Source organism: Manacus candei, unplaced genomic scaffold (genome assembly GCF_025592945.1).
Source record: "Manacus candei isolate 608988 ecotype Guabito, Panama unplaced genomic scaffold, ASM2559294v1 h1tg000017l, whole genome shotgun sequence".
Taxonomy (NCBI): domain Eukaryota; kingdom Metazoa; phylum Chordata; class Aves; order Passeriformes; family Pipridae; genus Manacus; species Manacus candei.
The window spans coordinates 25,008,307-25,031,157 of NW_026138065.1; the positions used below are offsets into that span (position 1 = coordinate 25,008,307).

General features: G+C 39.3%; 1 protein-coding gene across 4 annotated transcripts in view; it reads right to left on the reverse strand.

Annotated features, from left to right (window-relative positions):
- Nucleotides 1-28: 28 nt before the first annotated feature.
- The window catches only part of TP53BP2 (tumor protein p53 binding protein 2), a 49,250-nt gene continuing 26,427 nt past the window's right edge, over nt 29-22,851 (reverse strand). For all 4 annotated transcript variants that reach the window (XM_051783970.1, XM_051783969.1, XM_051783971.1 and 1 more), the window contains 15 exons: nt 22,411-22,490; nt 21,370-21,471; nt 18,403-18,577; nt 16,784-16,965; nt 16,250-16,414; nt 15,590-15,827; nt 13,748-13,876; nt 13,261-13,397; nt 11,995-12,484; nt 10,839-11,620; nt 8,842-8,979; nt 8,103-8,236; nt 6,906-7,072; nt 3,555-3,754; nt 29-803 (listed from right to left, as the gene is read on the reverse strand). In XM_051783970.1, coding sequence (XP_051639930.1) covers nt 762-803; nt 3,555-3,754; nt 6,906-7,072; nt 8,103-8,236; nt 8,842-8,979; nt 10,839-11,620; nt 11,995-12,484; nt 13,261-13,397; nt 13,748-13,876; nt 15,590-15,827; nt 16,250-16,414; nt 16,784-16,965; nt 18,403-18,577; nt 21,370-21,471; nt 22,411-22,490 — 3,161 coding nt within the window. In that variant the 3' untranslated portion in view covers nt 29-761. The remainder of the gene's footprint in view (nt 804-3,554; nt 3,755-6,905; nt 7,073-8,102; nt 8,237-8,841; nt 8,980-10,838; nt 11,621-11,994; nt 12,485-13,260; nt 13,398-13,747; nt 13,877-15,589; nt 15,828-16,249; nt 16,415-16,783; nt 16,966-18,402; nt 18,578-21,369; nt 21,472-22,410; nt 22,491-22,851) is intronic.

A 22,851-nucleotide genomic window follows, 5' to 3' on the forward strand; every position in this document is an offset into this window, starting at 1 on the left:
TTGCCATTAAAATACCCAGAGTTACAGCTGAAGAGGAGACATAAGTTTAATGGTATCACAGTGGAATAAAAACAAGTAAGTCGTCAAGGACTACAGAAAGTTTCTACACTTAGTCTTCAAAGTACAAAATACAATAAATACATGAGACTCTTTGTAAAAAGAGGAATCTAAAACTACATTTTCTGTTACAGCACATAATAGTTTGAATACATAGAATCTCTAAGATGCTACAGCTTTTTTAAAAGTTATTGCTAAATGGATCAGTCAGGTGGGTGTCACTGTTCAGATGCACTTCAGTTTAGCTTCTTCAACAAACATTCTGCTTCCAGCAATAAGCAGTTGGGTGCTGTGCATGTACTTGAATTTCTCCCATCTGGAAAAAGCCTTAGGATAAATCTGGACAAAGCCAAGCTTCCTTCAATGGTAAATTGAAAAGGTCCTTGTACTTAATACAGAAAAAAATGTGAAATTCTCTTCTGCCATGTTTGAAGAAACCCAAGTGGGTACTTGAACATAATGGCTTGCTTCGACCAAAGGCAGCAGAATTTCATTTGCTTGCAAGCATTATTTCATCTTGTACAATGCCCTCATCCATTTGCTAATGCATCAATCCTTCATTTGTTTTCAAAGCACATTCTTCATAGCTTTCAAATTACATTGTCATTGAAATAAGTCTCATGATATTGGAACCAACACAAAATGAATTTTTTTTCATAAGTCATCCATGATTAGTACTTCAAGAATCTGGCTTCTGTACTATTTCATGCCAAGCTTCTTTGTCTAGGTTTAATCCTCGGATACAGCTGAGGGTAAAACAGAAATGAGGTTTAACATTTTATTGCTTTAAAAAGTTAGGTTTTTTAAAGAAAAATAAAGGAACAAAAAATTTCTTTTTGGTGCTACAATGCTAATGTAATCTGAAGTAGTAAAAGCATGGTTATAAAAACACCCAGGTCACTAACAAATATAAATTTAGCATTCCTAGGCAAGCTTAAAAAAAAAAAAAATACCAACCATGTCAGTTCAAAAGGAAGGTATTGAACAGCACACAATACATAACTTTCAAGCTCTACCCAGGTGGGCGGGCCAGGAAAAGCACATGGCTTTGTAGGTCAAGAGCCTTTAGTGCTCAGTGAACTGTAGGGTTGTTCCCTGTTTTGCAAAGGGGACTGGAGAGGTAGCAAAATCTGGTTTGCTTTCTCTCTCTCAATGCATATCAACTTTTACATGTGTATCTTTGGGCGAGTTGGAAACATCTGGCTGCAGAAGGACCATGGAACTGTCAGAGCTGTGCTTTACTTAGCAGAGAGTATGTGGTTAGTGCAATTCATTTAACTGCCCAGCCATAAATTGGTACCTGCCACCCTGTGGCCCTTGAGCCACATGCTGTTCACACATTCTGGCCACACACACAAGGGTACGGGGTGACAACTGACAGTGCCAAGATGCTTGGGAAGCTCTTGGCTCCCACTTGCAAGGGCTTTGGGAACAACTACTGTTCTGAAAAGCATGGTTACTGGCATATGAAAAATAGAGGGACACACTTCATACAATCAGGGGAAGTGAATTCTCCATGCTCTAAATGGCAACGCATGTCTACAATGTATCTTGGGTTTTTTAGTTCTCCTTAAATGTGCTCTCTTCTCCCTTCAACCAGACCCTGGTTTCTTCTTTTTTCATAGTCAACTAATCATTAAGAGAAAGCCAACAACTCTACCCACAAGGTCTGTCTCAGCCTGCTATGATTTCACCACTAGCAGAGATGAAATTAGTTGGTTATCATCACACCTGACAGTGTTCAAAAGATTTCGTTTGCCAGTATTATCTTGCCAGCTTAGGGAGCTAGGGCATCAGCAGGCAGGGTAGAGTACTGATGCAGATAATTTATTCAGTACATCTAACTGCAAAAGGATAAAACAACCATGGTATAAATACAACTTAAGAATTTATCAAACCACCAAACATCTTCCTCTGCGCTGAACACCATAGCCTGGATTTCAGCTGCTATATTAAGAGTCCAGTAATTGCTTTTGAGAATAACCACAGAATATTTCAGTGGAAGTACTAGAACAACTGAACAGACATAAGAGTGTAACAGTTAATACTGTGCTTGGGTAGTTTTCCCCCAAGATTCTGTTTGGATTGTGTTGTGCTTATAAGGACAAGTTGTGATCAATAGATTAAGCTGTTTTGCCCTGGGCTTTTGGGTTTTCTTACAGAAGCACAGATGCTCCTTGTGTTCTTACACACCTGTGCTCAGCTGAGTGCACAAGCTTATGAACAAGCAGCACATGCACAATTCACACTGGGGCAGGCAAAAAATAAAAAAGCTGCTATTTTAACCTCACTGTGCAGGGCTGATGGCTGCTCTCAATTTAGAAATGTTTACTTTGGAGAGGAAAACACTGAGCAGAAGTACTACGTTAGGGAGAATTTTACAGTACATTGTGGGCAGGCCTGACCTGAAAGTGATACAGAAATGAAAACTGATTTTGCATTAGATGCAGTTGCTCTGCAAAATCTAACCAGTTTAAGAGTAAGGATTATCTGCATGAGGAAGGAGGTTCAGCCTCTTTCAAGCATCATAAATCAATCAGCTAAAATTCAGAGTGGTTAATCTTGGAGAACCTTTTATCTCCAGCAGCAGGGCAACTGGATATGCAGAAAAAAGCTTAATGGAACTTTTATACATTTGTCCATCTGCCAGGGTTTTCTAACAACTCAGCCACGAGGAGAAATATGGGGACATAATTGAAAATCTCTTATCTGTACACAGTTGTTTTTAATAAGAGGTCAGTACAGAAGGTGATGAGAAAAGGAGAGGCCATTCGTTTAAATATTATTGTTAAATATTACTTAAAAAGCATAGGAGAAAACAAAAATCTGCCTTTACTTGGCAATGTAATTTCTTTTTCAATGCTAGGAGAAAAGATAACCTAGAATTTTGCAGTGTTTATATCTGTGAAACATCCTCAGATCACAAGGTGCACTGTGTCTACCCAGACAGGGAAAGACTCATGACTCACTCTTCATGCAAGCCTCAGTTCTTAAGGCCTTTTGTGTCAGTACAACACTTTTTGAAAGATGGGGAAAACCAGTTCACAAAGAATCACAGAATATCCTGAGTGGGAAGGGACCCACAGGGACCAGAGTCCAACTCCTGGCCCTTTACGGGACAGCCCCAAAAATCACACCACGTGCCTGAGAACATGCTCAACAAACCCTTATGCGCACATCATGTTTGAATAAAAGGGTTTTTTTTCTCTAAGATAGTGAGACAAGGTTAGTATGAGAGCCTGCTGTGTACAGCAGGGTGATGACATATGTTGTTCCTTTATGCACTCATCAATATAATCTGTGTTAGGTATCTTAAACAAAAGGGTGTTAACCCATTCTGTTCCCCACATGAATACACGGAGAACATAAACTCCTTCCTCTTGACTTTTAAAATGGCACCTCATCTACATGCAAGAGATACGACGAGTATACAGTGCTTTGTATACTCCACATATTAGGGTGGGGTCTTTTTGACTCTGGAAGCATCAAGGACTCACCCCCAGCAGGTTGCGGGGAACGTAGCCTTCCTTGTCGTTCAGCCGTGCCCACCACCACTCGATTTCATCTTCATCTTCCCGGCGCAGGATGGTCATGCAGTCTCCTTCTTTCATGGAGAGCTCGTCATCGTTCTGAGCCTCGTAATCCCAGAGTCCATAAATCACTCCTTTGTTCATTATACCCATTTTCTCCTGCACTCCTGCAACATTGAAAATACAGAGCTGCTAAATTTAAAAATAAATAAATAAATAAATAAATAAATAAATAAATAAATAAATAAATAAATAAAATAAAATAAAATAAAATAAAATAAAATAAAAAGGACAAGTGGAAAGACTGCTTTACTCTTACTGGAGAGCAGTCCAGGAAAAAAATAAAAAAACAATCCAACATCAATTCCTATCGCACTTGGCATCTTGTTGCCATCAGCTTACTCAAAGTCAGTCCTGGAAGAGGTGACGTTGTGGAGTCAGTCCTTACATACAGCAGATAGAATCCTTCCTTGTGTGTGTTCAAAATATACAAGGTAAATGGGGAGAGCAGCATTGACTGAGAAAAGGTTATGGTTTTGTGTTCACACTTTCTAGACCTAAGTGATGAGCAAAAAAATACTTGTTTGTACTCTTAGTCCATCAGTAATCTTTTTGTCATTTTGATGCTTGTCATGTCATTTGCCACTTGTGTCACTTTATTTCAGAACCTTAAGACAAGATGCATCTCAGACCTGTATCTGAAAGATTTGTCTGCTCCCCTCCAGCTGTTTTTGGTTAACTCAAACACTTCTCAACAGTTCTTAATTTCTGACACTATTTTGTTTTTGTTTTTTTTTTAAACACTGACTTCAGAAACACAATTCTCTTAAATTATTTCTACACCAAGGTGTCTTGGAGTACACACATGTCCGGCAGATGTTACTTAAAACTAGCTCATTTTACAGCTGTAGCCAAAAATGAGATACTATTCTTTCTGAACACATTCCTCAGCCTCTAAGCAGCAAAAGGTATCTTAATTGTTATACAAACTTTCTCTTATGTAATTATTTTATTTTAAAATACTGAATCCAACTGAGTTTGTTTTGTCTGGCTTTGGTATTTCCAGGAGCAAAGAGTACTGCACACTGTGTAAAAACAACTTGTCATTTCCCTTTTCATCACTTACCTATTACAACCTATTGTACAGGATTTTTAGCTACATCTGCTAAAGGAAGCATCTGCTCAAATCAAGTTCTTTATTTCTGCATACCAGATCATCACATAAAATTAAAATTACTTCCACTGCATGATAAGCTCTGCCCAGAGAAACTCTTCTCTTGCTTTGCATTTGGCATAATTACAGGTTTGGCAAAAGTTGTGCTCTGCACCCACGTGGAAGGTAAAACTGAGCATTAAACATCAAAGCAGACAAACAGAAGAGTCACTCAATGGATCTGGTCTCCAAAGGAGGTATTAAGGGTCACAGGAGGGTAGCAGGGCAAACATGTTCTTAAGAGACAGCACAAGCATTACATCTTAGAAAGTGAAAAATTGCATACTTAAGCAGCATCAGACTTGTCATTTAATCAACATTGAAGGATTAGTGGTTTTATTTAAACCTACCTGCACTTGATGTTATTCAATATTGGGCACAATTTACAACAAAAAGGGATTAGGTGGATTAAAGAATTACAGCAAGGTTTCTCACCTTACAAATGAGTTTAGAGGGTCAGGTTTTAATGTCATATCTGTTCTGGAAACAGACAGATACACATTCCCAAACTTCTTTTACAGCAAGAAACAGATTTAGCTAGTGAAGGAATTTCTTACTATAATTACAGGCAACCAGAACCAGCCTTAGCAATAGGATTAATACCTAAAGGAACAATATGAACTTCGATAGCTGAACAACCAATATATCAAGAGATACCCTAGTTCCAGCGGTTGCAATTTGGAAAAAACTGGCAACAGGCCCAAGCCTTACAGTCCTTTCATGACCCATTGATAAGTATCTCATAACACACACAAAAAATCCAAAACCCAACAAAAAACAGAGTATCAAGTGAGACCACCAGATGGTAGGCCCAGAAAGAAAAACACGAACCAAAAGAATGCATTTCTTCCTGCTGTATCTAATGAAACCATGGACTTCCTTTCCACAGGAAGATGTGGATTGTTTAACTGAATTTAAGAATTAAACAAATTCCTGAAAGAACTCCCTCAAGGGCTGTTCACCACAAAGATATCATCTCTTAACTCATATCAGAGTTAATGCCAGTACAAAATATTGGACAAGTATTATTAATTTTTTATCTAGTCCTACAATCTTCCTTGGATATTTGCTCTTGATGATCACCCTTGGAGAGTCTGAATACAAAACTAAATGGAATTTTGCTTCACCCACAGACTTTGATGCTAGTTAAGAAGGTTTCCTCCCTTCATAGAGAAAACTATATATTTGGCACTGAGAGATACAGTTTTCAAGCTTAGTGAGGACAGCTGGACAGACTGTTTTGAAATATGCTGGCTGAGCATCTCATAGAAACTCAAATCTCGCTTGTTCCACAAAACCAGAGAGGCAGTATTACAGCTTTTTATGCTGTGTTACATTGCTGTTACACTAACATCTTACAGAGGGATGACACACCAGCTGGTAGGTGCCTACGGGACAAGAACAACATACAAAACAGAGAAAAGTAATTTAAAACCCCATTACACACAAAACATGCAGTAAAGTAATTTAAAACCTCATTGACTAATACTCATCACACCCTAGGGGGAATTCATTCTCTCCATTAAAAGATAGTATCTCTGTAGTCTTATTATTTTAATAAAATCTAAATTTAATATGGGATTTCTTTTTAAATGCACATGAAGAAAATAAGCTGAAGTCAAATTCAGTGCTTACTAATCTCCATCAAGGCAGAAACTTGGCAATACCTTTCCCGGTTCTAAAGTGCACATTAGGAAATACTCTTCATTCAAAGACACTAGGTAACAGGTATGAACTGCCTACTGAGGTATCTGTATACTATATATACCTTTGTTTTTATGTAAAAGAAGTACTTATGTGACAAGATTCACCTGACTGCTACCTCACACCAGTGTATCTGTTAATGCACACACTTAACTCAAAGTTTTTGATGTAGGGAAACCTTTTGTTACTCAGATCTCCTCCATAGGTTGGATGTTATGAAGTTGGTCTCGATGGAACTTGTTCTGTGACAGCAACCTGGCTAAAACCTCTCTCCTTCCAAGAGGAACCTGAAGCATGGGCACACAACCCAAGTGTGCAACTTACCCCTCCTCACGCAAAAACGTACTGAGAAGTGCCAGGTGAGCCCCTAGCACTTGCCAAACCTCAGTGATGGCACCTACCATATAAGAACTGGGAGCACTGTGTGTAGCCTTCCTCCATCTCCTCACACTTGTCCGCAGCCGTCTGCATGTCACTGTAGGTCATGGCAAACACAGCCGCGCCCGACTCCACCAGGAACTTACACACCTGCACGTTGTTGCAAGAGGCTGCACAGTGCAACGGGGTCCTGCAAGGCAAGAAGAGAAGATGACACTTGGCTTATACTGCTCATGGCAGCGCTCAGAGACCCCTGGGAGCAAACCACGTTCATGTGTGACCTCCAGCAATCAGTAATGCAGCACTGAGGGCTTCCCACCAGAGCACTCAACCCAGGATGTCAAGAGCAATCGCTTTTCACAGGTAACGGGAGCCATCGAGAGCTGCTTGAGCCCTAAAGCTAGGTTTCCATACAGATCTCTAGTTATGCTACCTTTTATAGTCCATTAACATTCTAAGAACATTCATTAAGGCAATAAGAATTAAAAAATTAATCAATATTAAAAAACCCACTCAGAAATCTTCCTGACATCATGCCTCTTACAATCTAGACAATTACTTCAAGATTTGACTTCGTGCAGGTAATTGGGGTAACCACTAAGGCTGAACAAAGATGTTTGTTGTCCCTCAGTCTTAGGCCTCAGATACTTTTGTTATATGCAGAAATAATAGTAAAATCACTGCCTCCTGCAGCAGCCTTTTGTAAATAATCTCCTCAGCAACCTGTGAGAAGGATTTGTAGCCCATTATGAGTTGCAAGCCTCGTTTGCAGGCTGCAGTTTTCCACTTTGTCCAATACTCAGACAAAACAAAACAAAGAACTGAGAAGAGTTCGCAGGGGTAGATACTGCCCAGAGCACATATAAGTTATGGGATATCTCACAGAGAGGACCACCGGGAATTTCAGCATAAGGCTCATTATGCATAAGCTGTCTTAAGTATCTCAAACACAGCAGTTTCCTAACAACTGCACCCACTCTACCAGGCCTCAGACACTGTTTTTTTCATATGGGGAATATCAGTATAAATCTCCCTATTTTCCCCTCTGCACAGTCTCATGTGATGCCCCACACAGAACTGCTGTTGCTCTGCTGTGGAGAAGTCATTGCCAGCTCCACAGGAGCAAAATGAGGGATACTGTGAGGGACCTGCAGCAGCCCCCCAAGCCATGGCTCTCTTGTGGAGAGCATCTCCAAGGAGCCACTCAAAGAACTCATTACCATCCATCGCTATCTGCAGCGTTCACGTTCACCCCAAACTGCACCAGGAACTTCACGATTTCCGTGTGCCCAGCGCACACAGCGTTGTGCAGCGCAGTAATCCCTTCATCATTGGGCATGCTAGGATCTTCAACCTGCTCAGACAGAAAGGGACCATTCACACTCTAGCGAAACTCTCTAGAATAAACACCTCTTCACATATAAAAGTGAGTTGTCCTATTCTGAAATAGGAATTTGAGACATTTCTAGGAAGGACACAAGCAATAGGCAGAAGACTATAACAACGGCCAGTTTTGCAACAAAACTCATATATAAGTTTGCAGTGTCCTTTAAACACTGAAAACCTAGAGTGGTTCAGAGAAACAGTATCTTGATAACTCAGAAAAAGTACTTTTAACAGATTTCTGATATCTGCCCATTTAACTGTGAGCAAAGTTCACATGGATTTTGCTTATCAAATTATCTAATACCACACAATGTGGGGATGAAACACTACAAAAGAAATGAGAAAAAAGTTGCCCTGCAAATTTACAGTCTTGATGCTAAATGCCCACTGTGGATTTAACACACTTAAAGTCAGCCTCCAGGTATGATCACTTATGACCTATTAGGACTTATGTCCTCAAGGACAGATCTAGGTTGTGTACTATTCTTTTAGCTTCCCCAGTCCAGGAAAGCTTCAACTTCCTAGTTTTGAACCAAGATTGCTATTTCTTGTCTTGCAAGTTAGCATTTGTACCTCATAAATTATTCTCTGCACAAGGTCAAACTCCCCCTCCAAAGATGAATCCAGAAGCAATGCAAGGGGATTGAATTTCACTCTCATCCCATGCCCAATTCTCTCAGAACCAGTCTTACGCAAGTTTGTCCTCTTCCCCTGTGAAAAGATAACAAGTTATAGGTATTTTTTTCCCTGGGAAAAACAAGAATACAAAACTGCTTATTTGGGAATGACAGCAGAAATGATCAACTAAAGCAGTGTTTAATATGAAATTTATACTGTTTTCTACCAATTCTCTGATACATTATGAATATATTATGTTAGACATGCTACGAAAGACCTCTGCCTTTATCTCCGGACAAGGTCACTGTTCAACTTTAAATACAGAAGTCACCTTGATCAAACATTAACAAAATACAAAAACTCCCAAATTCTTGAAGATCAGGGAAAAGCCTCTTTTGTTTTTTGGTTTTTTTTTTGTTTGGACAATTTTAGCATCAACTCTCGCAGCACACTCAACTTAACTGATGTTAAGTTCCTAAAGTTTTTGTAAGTTCAGCAGAGGTTAGCAGAAGAAAACAGTTACAGAAAGTGGTTTTGCAAAGAATATAGAACCAAGTGCAGAAGTGGTTTAGATGCTCCCATTGATACTGGAAACCAAGCATTTCTATAGCTGAGTTTGTACTCTTTCCTTCAGAGAACATGCACCCAGCATTAGCTCAGCACTCGCCCCAGCTGGCTGAGCAGCAGCAATAAACACTATTCATGAGGGTATGTAAATTTCTGACAGATGTCCAGGCAAAGATGAATAGAAATTACTCACATTTTGCAAGAGCAAACATGTGAAGATAAGAGATATAAGAAGAGATTCCCAGAAAATACTCTTCTGCCTGTTGATTTATACATAATATCAAAAGTACGGGCTTTTTAAAGAAACAGCCTGTCAGCACAACCCAAGTATTTAAATATGAAATCAAGAAGTTGGGCTGGTTTCTTCTCATCATTGCAGAATTATTATAAAGCCAACTAGAAATGAGTTCTCACAATTTAGGAAATCCTACCACTCAAGTTTCCTTGTAAAAGGGAACAAGAACAAAATCTTTAAAGCATGGAAACATGCCATGTCTATTCTATGCAGAAATTACAAGGTTAAAAAGCACATTTAAAGCTTTTAACTGCCCTGCACTGAAGATACAGTGGAAAAAACCACTTCCATGCATCAAGTTATTAAAATTGTATTTGTGATAGGTTTCTAAAGAAAGTCTTTGAAAAACCAAAAACATAAAACATTCTGTTATACAGCACTAAGATAACATCACACCACACACAGAGAAAGAAATTTCCAAAATAAACAAGACAATAAAAATGCTGCCCACCCTTAGCCCCAAGAGACTCCATTTTGATGCAACTTGAGAAAAGACTGATGTTAAATTAGGTTCCAAAGAAATTCAGAAAGCATTCATGAGAAGAAATGCATATAGCTGATGTCTACAAATGAGCTTTCAAAGCAAAAACGAAAGAGGTTGGTTTCTCCATATTTTTCAAGCAAGGCACTTTTCAGATAAACAAATGCAATCCAGGATTAAGGTAATTAGTTTCCAGCTCTTAGCAGTAGTGGGAAATGCCTGTGAAATCTGTATCTGTACCTCAAGAAAAAAAAACTTTAATTTCTCTTAAAAATTAAGTAAAAATTGGATGTAGTAGGTAGATTTCTATAAGGAATATTCTTTACAGTTGTGAAGAATTTTACTTTTTGTATATCAGATTCCATTTGAAACTTTTCATTATATGTCATTAATTCTAGAGACAACAGAGGCTTTTCATTACTGTCATTCAGTCTGCAGATAAGACCATCACACAAATAGAAGAGATACCCACAGAGAGACTTCTAGACCATTTGTGTGACTGTTGTCCCATATCTGCTTAAGGTCCTCAACACAATGCACAGAGTTTATTGCAGAGCTTGAAATGACTTATTGACAGGGCACCCAAGTTATAAGCTAACTAATACTTACAGGAGGCAAGGAAAACTGTCCAGTAACTTCAGGAGGCCTCATATTGAATGAGTCCTCTCCCAAACTCTCTGGTTCCCCTGATGGATAGGGAGGTGGTGGGTATGGAGGATATTCTTCCATGTATACCTCCAGTGGCAGTGGAGCTTCTAGGCTTGGTTCTTCTGTTTTTGTCTGAGTGAGTTCATCACTGTCTGATACAGCCTCAGGAACAGGGTCCAAAGGTATGGAGGGAAGAACAGCTTCACTCTGATCTGATGGTGTGTTTTCTGTTTCCTCAGCAATAGCTGGTTCTGGCATAGAAGCAGATGTTTCTTTTTCTGTTTCTGTGCTTAGATAAGGATTTGGGATTTCTGTTGGGCTTTCAGGACTGGCAGCTGATGCCGCCTGTTTGGAGGGATGTGACGGAGCTGAGATAGTCTCCATTGCAGCCAGAGTGGTCCTCTGATACAACAGCTTCTGAATGTTGGGGCCATTAGGTCCCTCTGGCTCAGTAATGGAGCTACGTTTCTTCAGTGGCCTGGGTGCATTGGACAGCTTTTTCCGTAGTGCTTCCAGATCGGCATCACTCTGGTTGCGGTACGGATTGGATAAGAAGGGCAGCAATTTGGTCGGGCTAAGAGGACGGGGAATTCGCTCTGGTTCGTGATTCTCATGAGCAGAGGCTGTTGTTTCCATCTCAGGCTCTGGGCTGCCTGGTTTGCCTTGGAGGTTTGAGTAGACATTCTCCGTCTGCGGCGGCTGATTCTGTACACCAGCTCCTGCCATCACAGGCTTGCCATACACTGTGTAGCAGTTCAGAAGGACAGGGAGGGAAAAAACAAATTTGAATGTTTTATCAGCAAGAAAATAACAAAGAAAAAAGGTGAATTAGGTTGTGTATTCTTTATGTAGGGCAAAGAAGCAGAACAATACAATCAACTGAACAGAACTAATCTGGCAACCAGGTTTACCATTAGTTATCTTGCAAATGCAAGGCAGACAATTTACACCTTTTGTTAACACTCACACACAGCTCGGAAGATCCACTTAGGATTCTTACAGCAGCGCTCACCCGCTTAATTCCCCTGAGGAACAGCTTTACACCCACAGACCAGGTGGAAAGTACAAGTATCTGAGGTTTATCAGATAGAAGAGAGGCAGAGAGCCACATGCTTACCGCTTGGGAAGTGCGGTCCCCTGGTCTGCGCCCTCGTCAGGGCACTCTGCACTGCCTGCTGGAAGTTCTTCCCAGGAGTCTGCTGCTGTGTGTACATGCTATAAATTGAACTTGCAGCCACAGTTTGAGGCTTTCGAAACGGTGGCTGTGAAGTCTCTTTGGCTGGCTGAGGAGTAAAAGGCCTCACAGCTGCTGCTGGGGGACTCTCCTGTTTGGAGGAAGGAAGAATTTGATCCTGGCTAGAGGAAGAACCTGCAGGAGGTACTGAAATTCTTTGCTGTATCTGCTGAGAAGGATGGGAAGACTGCTGTGTCACTGGTTTTTGCTTGTTCCCCATAGCTACAATAGCCAAAGGCAGCTTCTGCAGGTTTCCATCCAGCTTTGTATCAGAAGGTTGCAAATGACTGGTTTGACCAAAGTAAGGCAAGTTTATCTGTTTTGGTTTAGTGGGGACAGGTGGTGGCACCTTTGTTACATTTTTATTGGTTGTCTGAAAGACAAAAAAATTTAATTAAGATAAAAAAGTAAAAAAAAGTTCACAATTCTGCTGTGAAGGATCAAAGAGCCTCAAAGAAGAACACAGTATCTAGTATTTCTACTGTTGCTGTAATACTGTTTACAACATCATTGGAAACACGAAGAGACTGCTTGAAACATTTTATCATCATTGTTGTTTATATAATAGTTTGAACCCATTTTCTTTAATTCCTTCTGTAACAGCTATGTTTAAAACACCAAGCAATGGCAGGGCACAGTATTTTCTCTGTAGAGATATCAGAGACACTTAGTAGCCATCTGTAGGCAAGAGGTTGTTTTCCAACAAAGTACTCGTCATCCCCCAGTTCTGTTACTTCTCCCTTACCTCATCAAATTGTGCTCGTGTCAAAATTTAAGTGGGAAGTCTTGCTGTAATCAAACATTTGAAGGACACTGTTGCATTAAACAGTGAAACAAGTGTGTAAATGATTTTAAAAAACCAATGCAAATGCTTCTGCACATCCATTCTTTGGGGGGAAAATACACACATACCCCCTAGTACAAGTAATACAGCCATTTTTATGTATTAAGCCAAAATGTAGATTTCCATCACAGTGACTGTTAAGAATGATTTTTGAGTTACCAACTGCCACTAGAAGCCTAAAAGAAAGACTTTTTTCCTTAGAAGCAGTCTTTTAAAAGATGACCTAGGTACTTTCAAGAGAACTTTCTGACAGCACTGTATGAAAAGCTGCATAATCCCTGTTGGATGGACAGTTTCCTGCATACCTGTGCTTCTCGCAGGAGATCTTCACTGCTCTGGTTCTTCCTCAGAGTGCCGAGCCCGGCAGACTGGTCCACAGAATCAAACATTGAGAACGGACGCACCTTCTTCTCTTTGTCTCGTAAGAAGGTTTCTCCTTCAGCTGTTAAGAGAGAAGACGACTTTCAAAAGTCATCTTTGCAATATTCACCACAGTGTACGCAAGGGATGTTTTTTGCATCCATCTTTCCCCTGCACTAAGGACCCCATGGCCTGCCAAATGAACAGGAGCATGTAGGGAAGGCATTACTATCTATCTACTTCACCTGAAGTGAGTGGTGGGTTTGGTTTCTTTTTAAAATCCCTGCAACACCATATTAAGGACTATATGGCAATATGGGTTTTTTGTGCTTTGAAATGGATTCTCAGTATTTACTGAAGCATTTAGAAGAGACAGATATCATTCACTAGATTCTCCATGTTTTAAGATTAGCCAAGCACATAAGAACATACCTTGTCCTTCATTAGTCACAATTCCTTTTCCTGAAGTCAAGGCTGATCCTTGACTAATATGATTGTCTGCATTTGAACTATTCCAGTCAGGGGCAGACAAGGAAGGTTTTGCACTGGGGACCACAGAAACTAGGAGAGAACAAGCGGAAGAGATTAAGCTAAAATAGTAGTTTTTATTGACTTATTTATTATAGGTAGGCAGGCTTTTTTAAGAATCAGGTCTAGACAGTATGCAAGTATCCCATACAGGTTAACTGCTATAAATCCTGTCACTATAGCTTTTCATTTGTTTGTTTTAAAAAGAGGATGCAAGCCAAGTTCAGAAACAACTATCAAAGCTGCAGCAAAACTATTTGTCCTAGAACACACCTGCATCTAGAGCATTCGAAAAAGAAGCTTCTCTAGATTGCCTTCTTTCCAGTTGGTAGGAAACTTTCTTTGAATATTTGCCGTAAGTTATAAGTGACACAGTGGTTAAGGAAGTATGAAAAACACATACTGTGCAAATAAAGACATGATGCTTTAAAGTATAGACAGGTCCTGCCAGTGACATCCAAAACAGTAGAAAAATCATCTGTGCGTTTATTGCAGAGGTACTGCAATAAAGCTGATCTTTACATTCACTGGAGTAGACATACAGCTCCAAAAAAAAATCACTAAGGAAGTGTTTCAACTTGCTATTAAATACTCCAAATTCTCTCTACTAAATTCTAAATAATGTAATAAATAAGTAATGTTAAATTCAAACAGTAAAGATAAGCAGCAGCATACAAGTTCCATTCTGACAAAGTACCAAAAACTCTAACAATGCAGTCATTTTGCCTAAATGCTAAAAAATAAGAAGTGATGTTTCAGTTCAAATAGTTCACCACCACACATTCCTCTAGAAAAAATTCTGTATGATCTAGAGCTAAAATTACACTCCAGTGTTTTAGGATCAGCAAACCAGATAAAATTAAACAATCCTCCATTCTCCAATACAGCAAGACACTCATACTGCTTCTGTGCAATGGTTACTTTAATAATACCTGCCAAAACTGGAGATGGAGGGAAGGAGAAGAAAAAAAAAAAAACAAACCAGAACTATTTTAAAAGCTCAGTCTATTTTTTCCTTTTCAGAAAATCAGAGTTTCTCTTCTCTCCCAGATGAAAAGTGAGTCTTCTCCCAAGACAGCACAGAAGAGATATTTGCAACTCTCTAGTTTCTCCACACTTCTCTCATGGAACTGAACTGTCTCTCATAGGAGAAACCCACAGAGAGAAGCCAAGCAAATCTCCATTAATTCTTCAAGTAGGAGAGGCCAAGCCTCACGTCATCAAGTCAATAACTTTATTGCTATTTCTGTGCTACAATCAACTGCCTGCTTTGTAATATTTCTTGTAATGCTAGTTAATCCTTTACATGTGTCATTTCCAAAATGCATGATCAAAAACTTGGCTTTACTAATTTTTAAATCCAAGCACCAGGTTGTTACAGGTATGTCTTAAAACTGCCTCTAGAAACTCAAACACAGACTGGTGTATACTTTTTAGCAGAACTTCCAAATAAATAAAAAATTAATTAGTTTACAGAAAAATCCTCCTTCATTCCACAATGTAAAACAAATCAAATTGCTCACTAAGAGAATTACTTCATTATAACACTATTGTTATAACATTTATAATGATACAAATCATATATCCTCAGTGCTTATAAAATGTATTCACTGGTGAAAAAAAAAAAATTGCAAATAGTAAGACTGACATCTCAAGTAACACTTTGCTCTAAAACAAACACCCAAACAGAGCTGTTAGGTAAAACAAAACATGTCTGGATAAGAACTATTAATCATAAGCCATTACCTGCAGGAGCTTTAGCTTGTGAACTGTTCCCAGCTCTCATGTTGGGCAGAGTTTGTGTTTTTAGTGGACCATCAGGTACCTGCAAAGCTTGTGTCCCATCTGAAAACGCTGGTTTCACCAAAAGTTCAGGTCTGGAAGCAATACGTGGCATAGTAGAGGACTGGATATAAGGACCTACTGCTGCCACTCGACTTGGAGCAGAAGACACTGGCTGGGGTAAATTCCCATCTGAGGAAACCTTTGGGAAAGTAAAAGAAGAAAATGTAAAGAATTTTATGCTGCAGTATCCATACATCAGAGCTTGAAACAAAAGTCAAAAAGGATAAAACAAGTAGCAAGTGATACTCCAATATTAAAAAATGCTTTTTTGAAAAAGCAAGCTTTAAGAATTATAAACCTGAGGTAGTAATACCAAAAAAAAACTAAAAAAAAAAAAAAAAATCCATGACAGCATAAGAAGATTTCTTGTCTGTAAAGAGTAAGTAGGTTAACACTAATGTACCATGAAAAGGACTTTAATAATACAAGACTTCCTCTACATATGGATAAAGATGACAAGTCTAGCGTCTGAACAGCCCTCCCCACAAGCAAGTTTTTACTTCAGACTGTACAGGCAACAAATAAAATGAATGTTTTTGTTATTACATATCCCACACTTACTGGTACATTCTCTTTCTGTTGCAGAGCTGCCTTTTTCTTCCACAGACGCTCTCGCAGCTCATTAACACGCTTATCCATGACTGCCACCTCCAAGTTGCGCTTGTTCAAACACTCCCTCTGTTGCTGCAGCTTGGCATTCTGCTCCTGGTTCAGTTTGTTCCTCAACTGAATAAATTCACAAAGCAGTGGGGGAGGAGGAGAAAACAACAAAAATAAAAACAAATTAACTTTCAGGATAGGGGACGGGGATCTGTTACAAAGAGAAAAGCCTTTTAAAAAGTCAAGTCATGTTTTCTCTCCAGAGAAAACGTTGGTTAGCCTCCAAAACTGCAGAAAGGAAAGGTATATACACAATGTGCTCCTTCCTCTCTTTACGTTGAACTCAGCACAACTAATCCCCCATCCTCAGCACTCAGCCACACGCAGGTCTGTCAGGAACAGGAGCAACAGGATTTCTTTCCAATATGGTAAGAAACAACCCAACCAACTTTTAAGCCCTTAAGAATTGTGGGTCACGAGCTGGCTTTCCATTACCTGCAGCTCCTTGTACAGGCGGTCGAGCTCAGCTACAGCCGACTGGTTGTCGTGGTAACCATCAATCCGGCCGTTCTTCAGCATCTCCAGTTGCCTGGTGAGCTCCTCCACTTTTGACACGGCCAGCACCAGCTCGCGCTGCTTTTGCTGGAACAGGCTGTTCATCTGTTCAATCTCCTCCACTGGAAAGAACGAGGGAGCACAATAGCTGCCCTGAGAAACAGCCGAGCGTGGGCCGCTTCCAAGGCAGCGGTTAAGGGGACAGAGAGCGCCCTGCCGGCCTCCGGAGCAGGGCTGCACAGAGCCAAACCAGCCCTTCCTCCGAGCATTTGCAAAAGAAAACTCGCTAGCATGATTATGTAAATTTGGTCTACTTAGAGCACTGATGGGGAGGGAAAAAGAACACTTCTTTTACTTTCTGAAGTACGGAAACAAACAAAACCACACTCCCAGACTGAATTAATCTGTAGAAGCCTAAATTCACTGAATGCTGAATTCAGCAGGAAGACGCTCACTCAGCCACAAGGCATATGAAGACGCTCACTCAACCACAAGGCATATTTATGATATTTAAAACTCTAAATTTAAGTCATAAGAAGTCAGTGACAAAACATTCAAGCTGTTTTATTAAACAAAGACTCAGAGGGTTTTTTAGGGTCTATTACAAATATCTGTCATCAGCTGCTCCCACTGCCAAAACTGTTCTATTATAGAACAAAGTTTAAAAAAAATCAGTAAGAATTCAAAGTACCACCAAGACTAGACCTGTTGGGGATGGTGCAGAAAAACAGATTCACATGCTCCAATATCTTGTACTACTCTACTATCCTTCTATGCCTTTAAACTCATGTTTATTTTGTGCAACAGAACCCAAAGAGAAAGTGGATTCTCCCCATAGAAAACCACTTTTGCTTTATCTGTAAACCACAATGCCTCCTACTGAAACAACATATTTATATTTTACCTTAACAAACCAATATATTTTCATTTGAGTCAGGTTGGAAATAACAAGTTCTGCACAATATGTATGTATAGAGGATGGAAAGGCAGGCAGAAGAATATGTGTGAATATTAAGTCTGAAATAAATATTTAATGTTGCATCAACATGCTGAACTACAAGCACTCAACTAGTACTGTAGCAAGCCAGACTGTGGTCAGATTCACATAATTAAAAAGGAAATATGCTGCCAATTTGGTTATTAAATTACCTCTCACATAAAAGGCAACATAGGTATCAGGCAAAGCTTTGTTACAGGCCAAGAAAATAACACTCTAGATGTGTAGGGTATTGACATGAAGGATGGAAAAAGTTACTGTGGTACACAAAGGTATTCAAGTAAGGAAAAAACCTACACTGTAATTAAAGAGCAGACATGCTAGGTTTGAAAATATAGGGTGCTCTTACGGGATATTTTAAAATACAGTAAGAAAATAGATTTTATTCTACATCATTCATGAGTTTTCTTGGTAAATACAATATGTGAAATTGTTAAGATCAACGTTTCCTGGAATGCTGTAAATAACTCATCTGAATCACTGAAATCATCAGAAATTTTAGAGTTCCAAGAACTGCACTTCCTGAAAAATCATAGGCTACTTTCCCCAAGCAGCAACTCACCTAATTTCCCATTGCTGAGTCTTTTCTGCTCCACGTGGCCTTTCAGTGCTCTCACTTTTTTAAGTTTGGCTTCTTGATTCTCAGCAATTTCCTTTAATCGCTTCAGTTTTTCCTGTTCAGCAGCTTGCTGTTGCTGTCGCTGGTCTTGCTGCTTCAGGAATTTCAGACGTTGTTCCTGCAGCCAAGACAAGGATTTTTTAACTTTTTTTTTTTAGATGATGTTACAGTAAGGTACTGACAAAAAAAAAAGTCACCACAACAGTTCAGATCAGCTTCAGCCCAGTATCCCAACTTCCCAAAATGTCAAGGGAAGTCTGAGAGAACAGAGCAAACATGAACCTGTTCACATACCAAACACAAATATGTCCCAATGGTTATAAATGGAGAACTGCATGCTGTAGTACAAGAACCCACTGAAACAGAGGTGGCATCCATGTCTAACAGCTCCCGGTAATTTTTTCATCCATGAAATTGCTCAAAACCCTCTGAGGCTTAAGAAAAATTTTAGCATTCACATTCCATGGCATTTGCCTATTTCATTTAATCACTACTTGGCTCTTGAGTTGCAAGAGCTAGTGACTATTTCCTCTCTACCTTCTCCATGTTACTTGTACTTTACAGATCTTTGGAATATGTCACATTTAAAAAACTGTAAGTCATGCTGGAGAATATTAGACATTCTTTACAAATACCTTTATATAAGGTATTCCATAAATTATTGGTATTTTTCATCACTATTCGTGATTTTACTAGTTCTGCTAAAACCTCTGTGAGATGGGGAATGACTGCACACCAAAGTTCTGAAAATATACCATCTCCTGATAATGATCACCACTATCACAACACAGTTAATTCAGGACATGGGAAAACCTTCATAGTGACCTGGCCCCCATTTATACAACAGATATCATCTTAGTGGAGAGGATCCTTTTGCCTCTCCAAGAGTATAAGAGTAAAATGTGTTATTTTCTATATATACATGTATCTAATTTAGACCTAAAAGAAACCATTAGACCACCAGATCACCTATAGAGAATTCCTTTTAATCACTGGCCATTATTCATGGCTTCCAGTTCTGGAGATATGTTTTTCCAAGATAGCAGAACTATTAAGACTTTCCCAAGCACCCAGTAACAGCCAAGACTACCACCACTTACTAATATTAGAACTCCACAATTCCTCAAAAAAAAAAAAACACCAAAAAAACCCAAACAAACAAAAAAAAAACCACCCAAAAAAATCACCATATTTAGAAAACAGTGCACTTTGAATAAAAAAGGCAGAGCAAAAAGTGAGCTCGTCTTCCAGAGAAAACTAGGCAGCACCTACAGTGTATGTACTACTTTAGAGTCACTCCCACGCAGGAAAATGTCAAAAAAAAAAAAAAAGATATTACAGCTCATGTCTAAAAAGAAAGTGTATATTTCCTCCCTCGGGATCTATTTTTAATATTGCATCTGATTTCAGAAGGCAGGAAAGAGGCAATGGAAAGTCTCTCTGAAGAGGCGTCCAGAAAAGCAGGTTTATTCCAGAGAGTGACATTAAATGAAAAATTCTACCACTGGGACACCCACAAGGCTACTCTTCTTCAAACCACAGGCAGCAGCCACCTACCTGATGGGTAGCTATCCAGACTCAACTCTTTCTTTTTTTAAATCCTGTACAACTCCCTTTACAGTAAATACATATCATGTTCTATTTCTTGTTTCATATATATAGTGGCTGTAAGTGTTATTTATAAGACCAAGGTGTATTGCCATCACCTTGTGAGAGAAACAGACAGTTGTGAAAGTTTAGGTTTCTCCTATATTTAATACATCTCAGCTGGAACTGAGAAGAGGGCAACTATTCTGCCTTGGCAAATTAAACAAGGCAGAGTGGGTATTAACTGTGCTGCTGAATTTCACGTGAAAACTCTAATCACTTGGTTGACTGACCACTTTCTTACATTACAGTTGCACCTTTGTCATACCTGTTCTCACCATAAAGCAGAAATAAAGTTTTATTGGCTATTTTGATAGGCCATAACATCACTTAGGTGCTGCAGAACAATTGGAAAGCCACAGTTTGAAGCATTTCCCCAAGATAAAAGTTATTGAAGGTCAAAGGAATTGAACAAGATGCTAAAGATTGGGATACACACAGAGTTGATGTCAAAACGAGAGGGAGATGGAGCGTGTGACAGAGGAAGAGGAGTGAGACCAGATCCTTAAACCAGCCTTCCCCAGTAAAGCACATTCTGAAATGCATAGGAACTCATCCACCCAGACAGACAAACCCTCTTCAGGACAGGCTCACATTCAATGATTCTCTGCCAAAAGCAGCATTTTCTGTTATATTTCCAAGAGTAGTGTGTACCAACAACACTTAAGTCAAATAGCAACTCTGTGCCACTATTCTGCAGATGCATTCAGAATATTTTTCTCTCTACACAGTTCAGGAGCACCCTGTGTGCTTTCATTAGCTTTTCTGTTATTGTTCTGCAAGTATTCTATAAATCAGTGTCCTAGTTACTTTTATCACATATGTGCCATCTATTCCAGAGAGCTGCCCCAGGAAACCAGGCACATTGAACTCTATCAGGAGAAGGTGAGATATCATTGCAGGACAGCATTACATTATATCCTGAGACAAAAGCCTTGTTCAGTGATCAAACTGGTGAATTGCTGGTCACCACATGGAGCACAAATAAAGCTGACAGAGCCACCAAGATGAATGACAACACATTAATGTTATGTGCTCTATCCTTTCAGGAAGCTATAGGGTCACTTCTATCACTGGCATTATTTTAATGTTTTACTACTAGGTATTTGCATAGATTGACTTTCAAATTTAAAAACAGGCAGCCAAAGAAAGGGCTCTGGTTATAAGAGGTGAAAAAACACAAATTCCCAACCCTCTCTCTATCTCACGTGACTCTTACTACACCTTTGTTCCTGGCTGTAAACAATCTAATTCCAAACTCACCTTGTTAGCCAGCATTTGCTGTTGAGCCTCAATTTGTTGCTGCTGACGGGATGCCATTTCCTGAAGTTCAGCCAGTGTCATGTCCATCCTTGGAGCACTCACCTGTCAAAGAAAACCCAAAGCATTTTAGGTTTAGAATTTTTGATGTGGCTAGTATGTAACTCAACAGAGCTACTGCAGAAAAGTAAGATAAAAGTCTTTAAAAATAAAACCCACCGAATATTCAATAAAATAATTCAAAATGCCACCTTTTAATAGTAAAAGAATAAATACTTTTAAGTTCTTATGCATGTGTAGCCCAATTCAGCAACCCACAAAGGATGACATCTCTTGGAACATTAATATTTCTAGCAAAATCCCAGCAGCATTTTAAGGAGGTATTTCAGAGCACTTTATAATTAAGTTCAGCATGAATCAGCTTTGACTGACTGAGCCCAGAATGCTCAGCACATGGCAGGATAGATCTGTGGTCGTAGGTGGATCACTGCAATTCAACGTAAGCCAAAGAAAATGGAAAGTTTAAATATAGCTGGGCAAGGGGGAAACACCACTTTAAGACAGAACTATTATTAGTTATCCGTTCACACGTTTTTGAAATCAAGATTCAATCTCATATCCATAATTATATCTTTCGGAGCGAGAAGAAATGTCAGACAAGGAATTCAATGTGGAAACACTAAATGGTCTCATCTTGAAATCTGGAACTAGGAAATCTCTGACACAAAACCGAGAGACAGAAACATTAAACTCAAGTGGCATGAGAGAAAATTTTTGATGGGAGTAGAGGAGGGGAAGTATGCTCAATTTGCTGCTCTGGCATCACCTGTACAAGCAGAGAGATGGTAGCCTACAGATCTCAGTGACATCTTAAAAACAGAAAGCCAGGATAAAAACTGCTAGAGGCTTTGTGTCAATTTTAGAGCAGTCATTAGTAACCTTTCCAAAATAATCTCTTAGTTTCCATGGTAGGATTTGCACCATTATCTCCAAAGAGGGGAAGCCTCCAGTGTCACTATACTGGCCACTGCATCAAGGACTTACTCCATTCTCTATTCTTCGATCACCAGGCACTTTCACACCATTTCTTTTGAAGGCTGGATCTTGAGACCTTTGTCCAGTCCCTAGACAGAAATAGTCAAAGATGGTAAGGTATTTTAAGATTTTTTTCTTATCCTTTTAGACATAGCATTCACTACAAAAGGAGTACAGTCATTATGGTTTAGAATCCAAACACCTGTTCTTCTCATGTGTTTACCCCTAAGATAAACTTAACTCATGACACAAAACATTTTTTGAAAAGGTTGCTGTTTGATGACAACATTTTAAACTATAATTCTGTTCAAAAAAAAAAGCAAAGAAAAACAGCTTAACCAACAAGCAGGCTATTTCAGTATTTATCCTGTGGTGAACAGGCAGTCAGCCTCTAGTAAGTGTGTATTATAGACACATAGTTTAAAAGCACATTTTTTTTCCTCTTCTTAG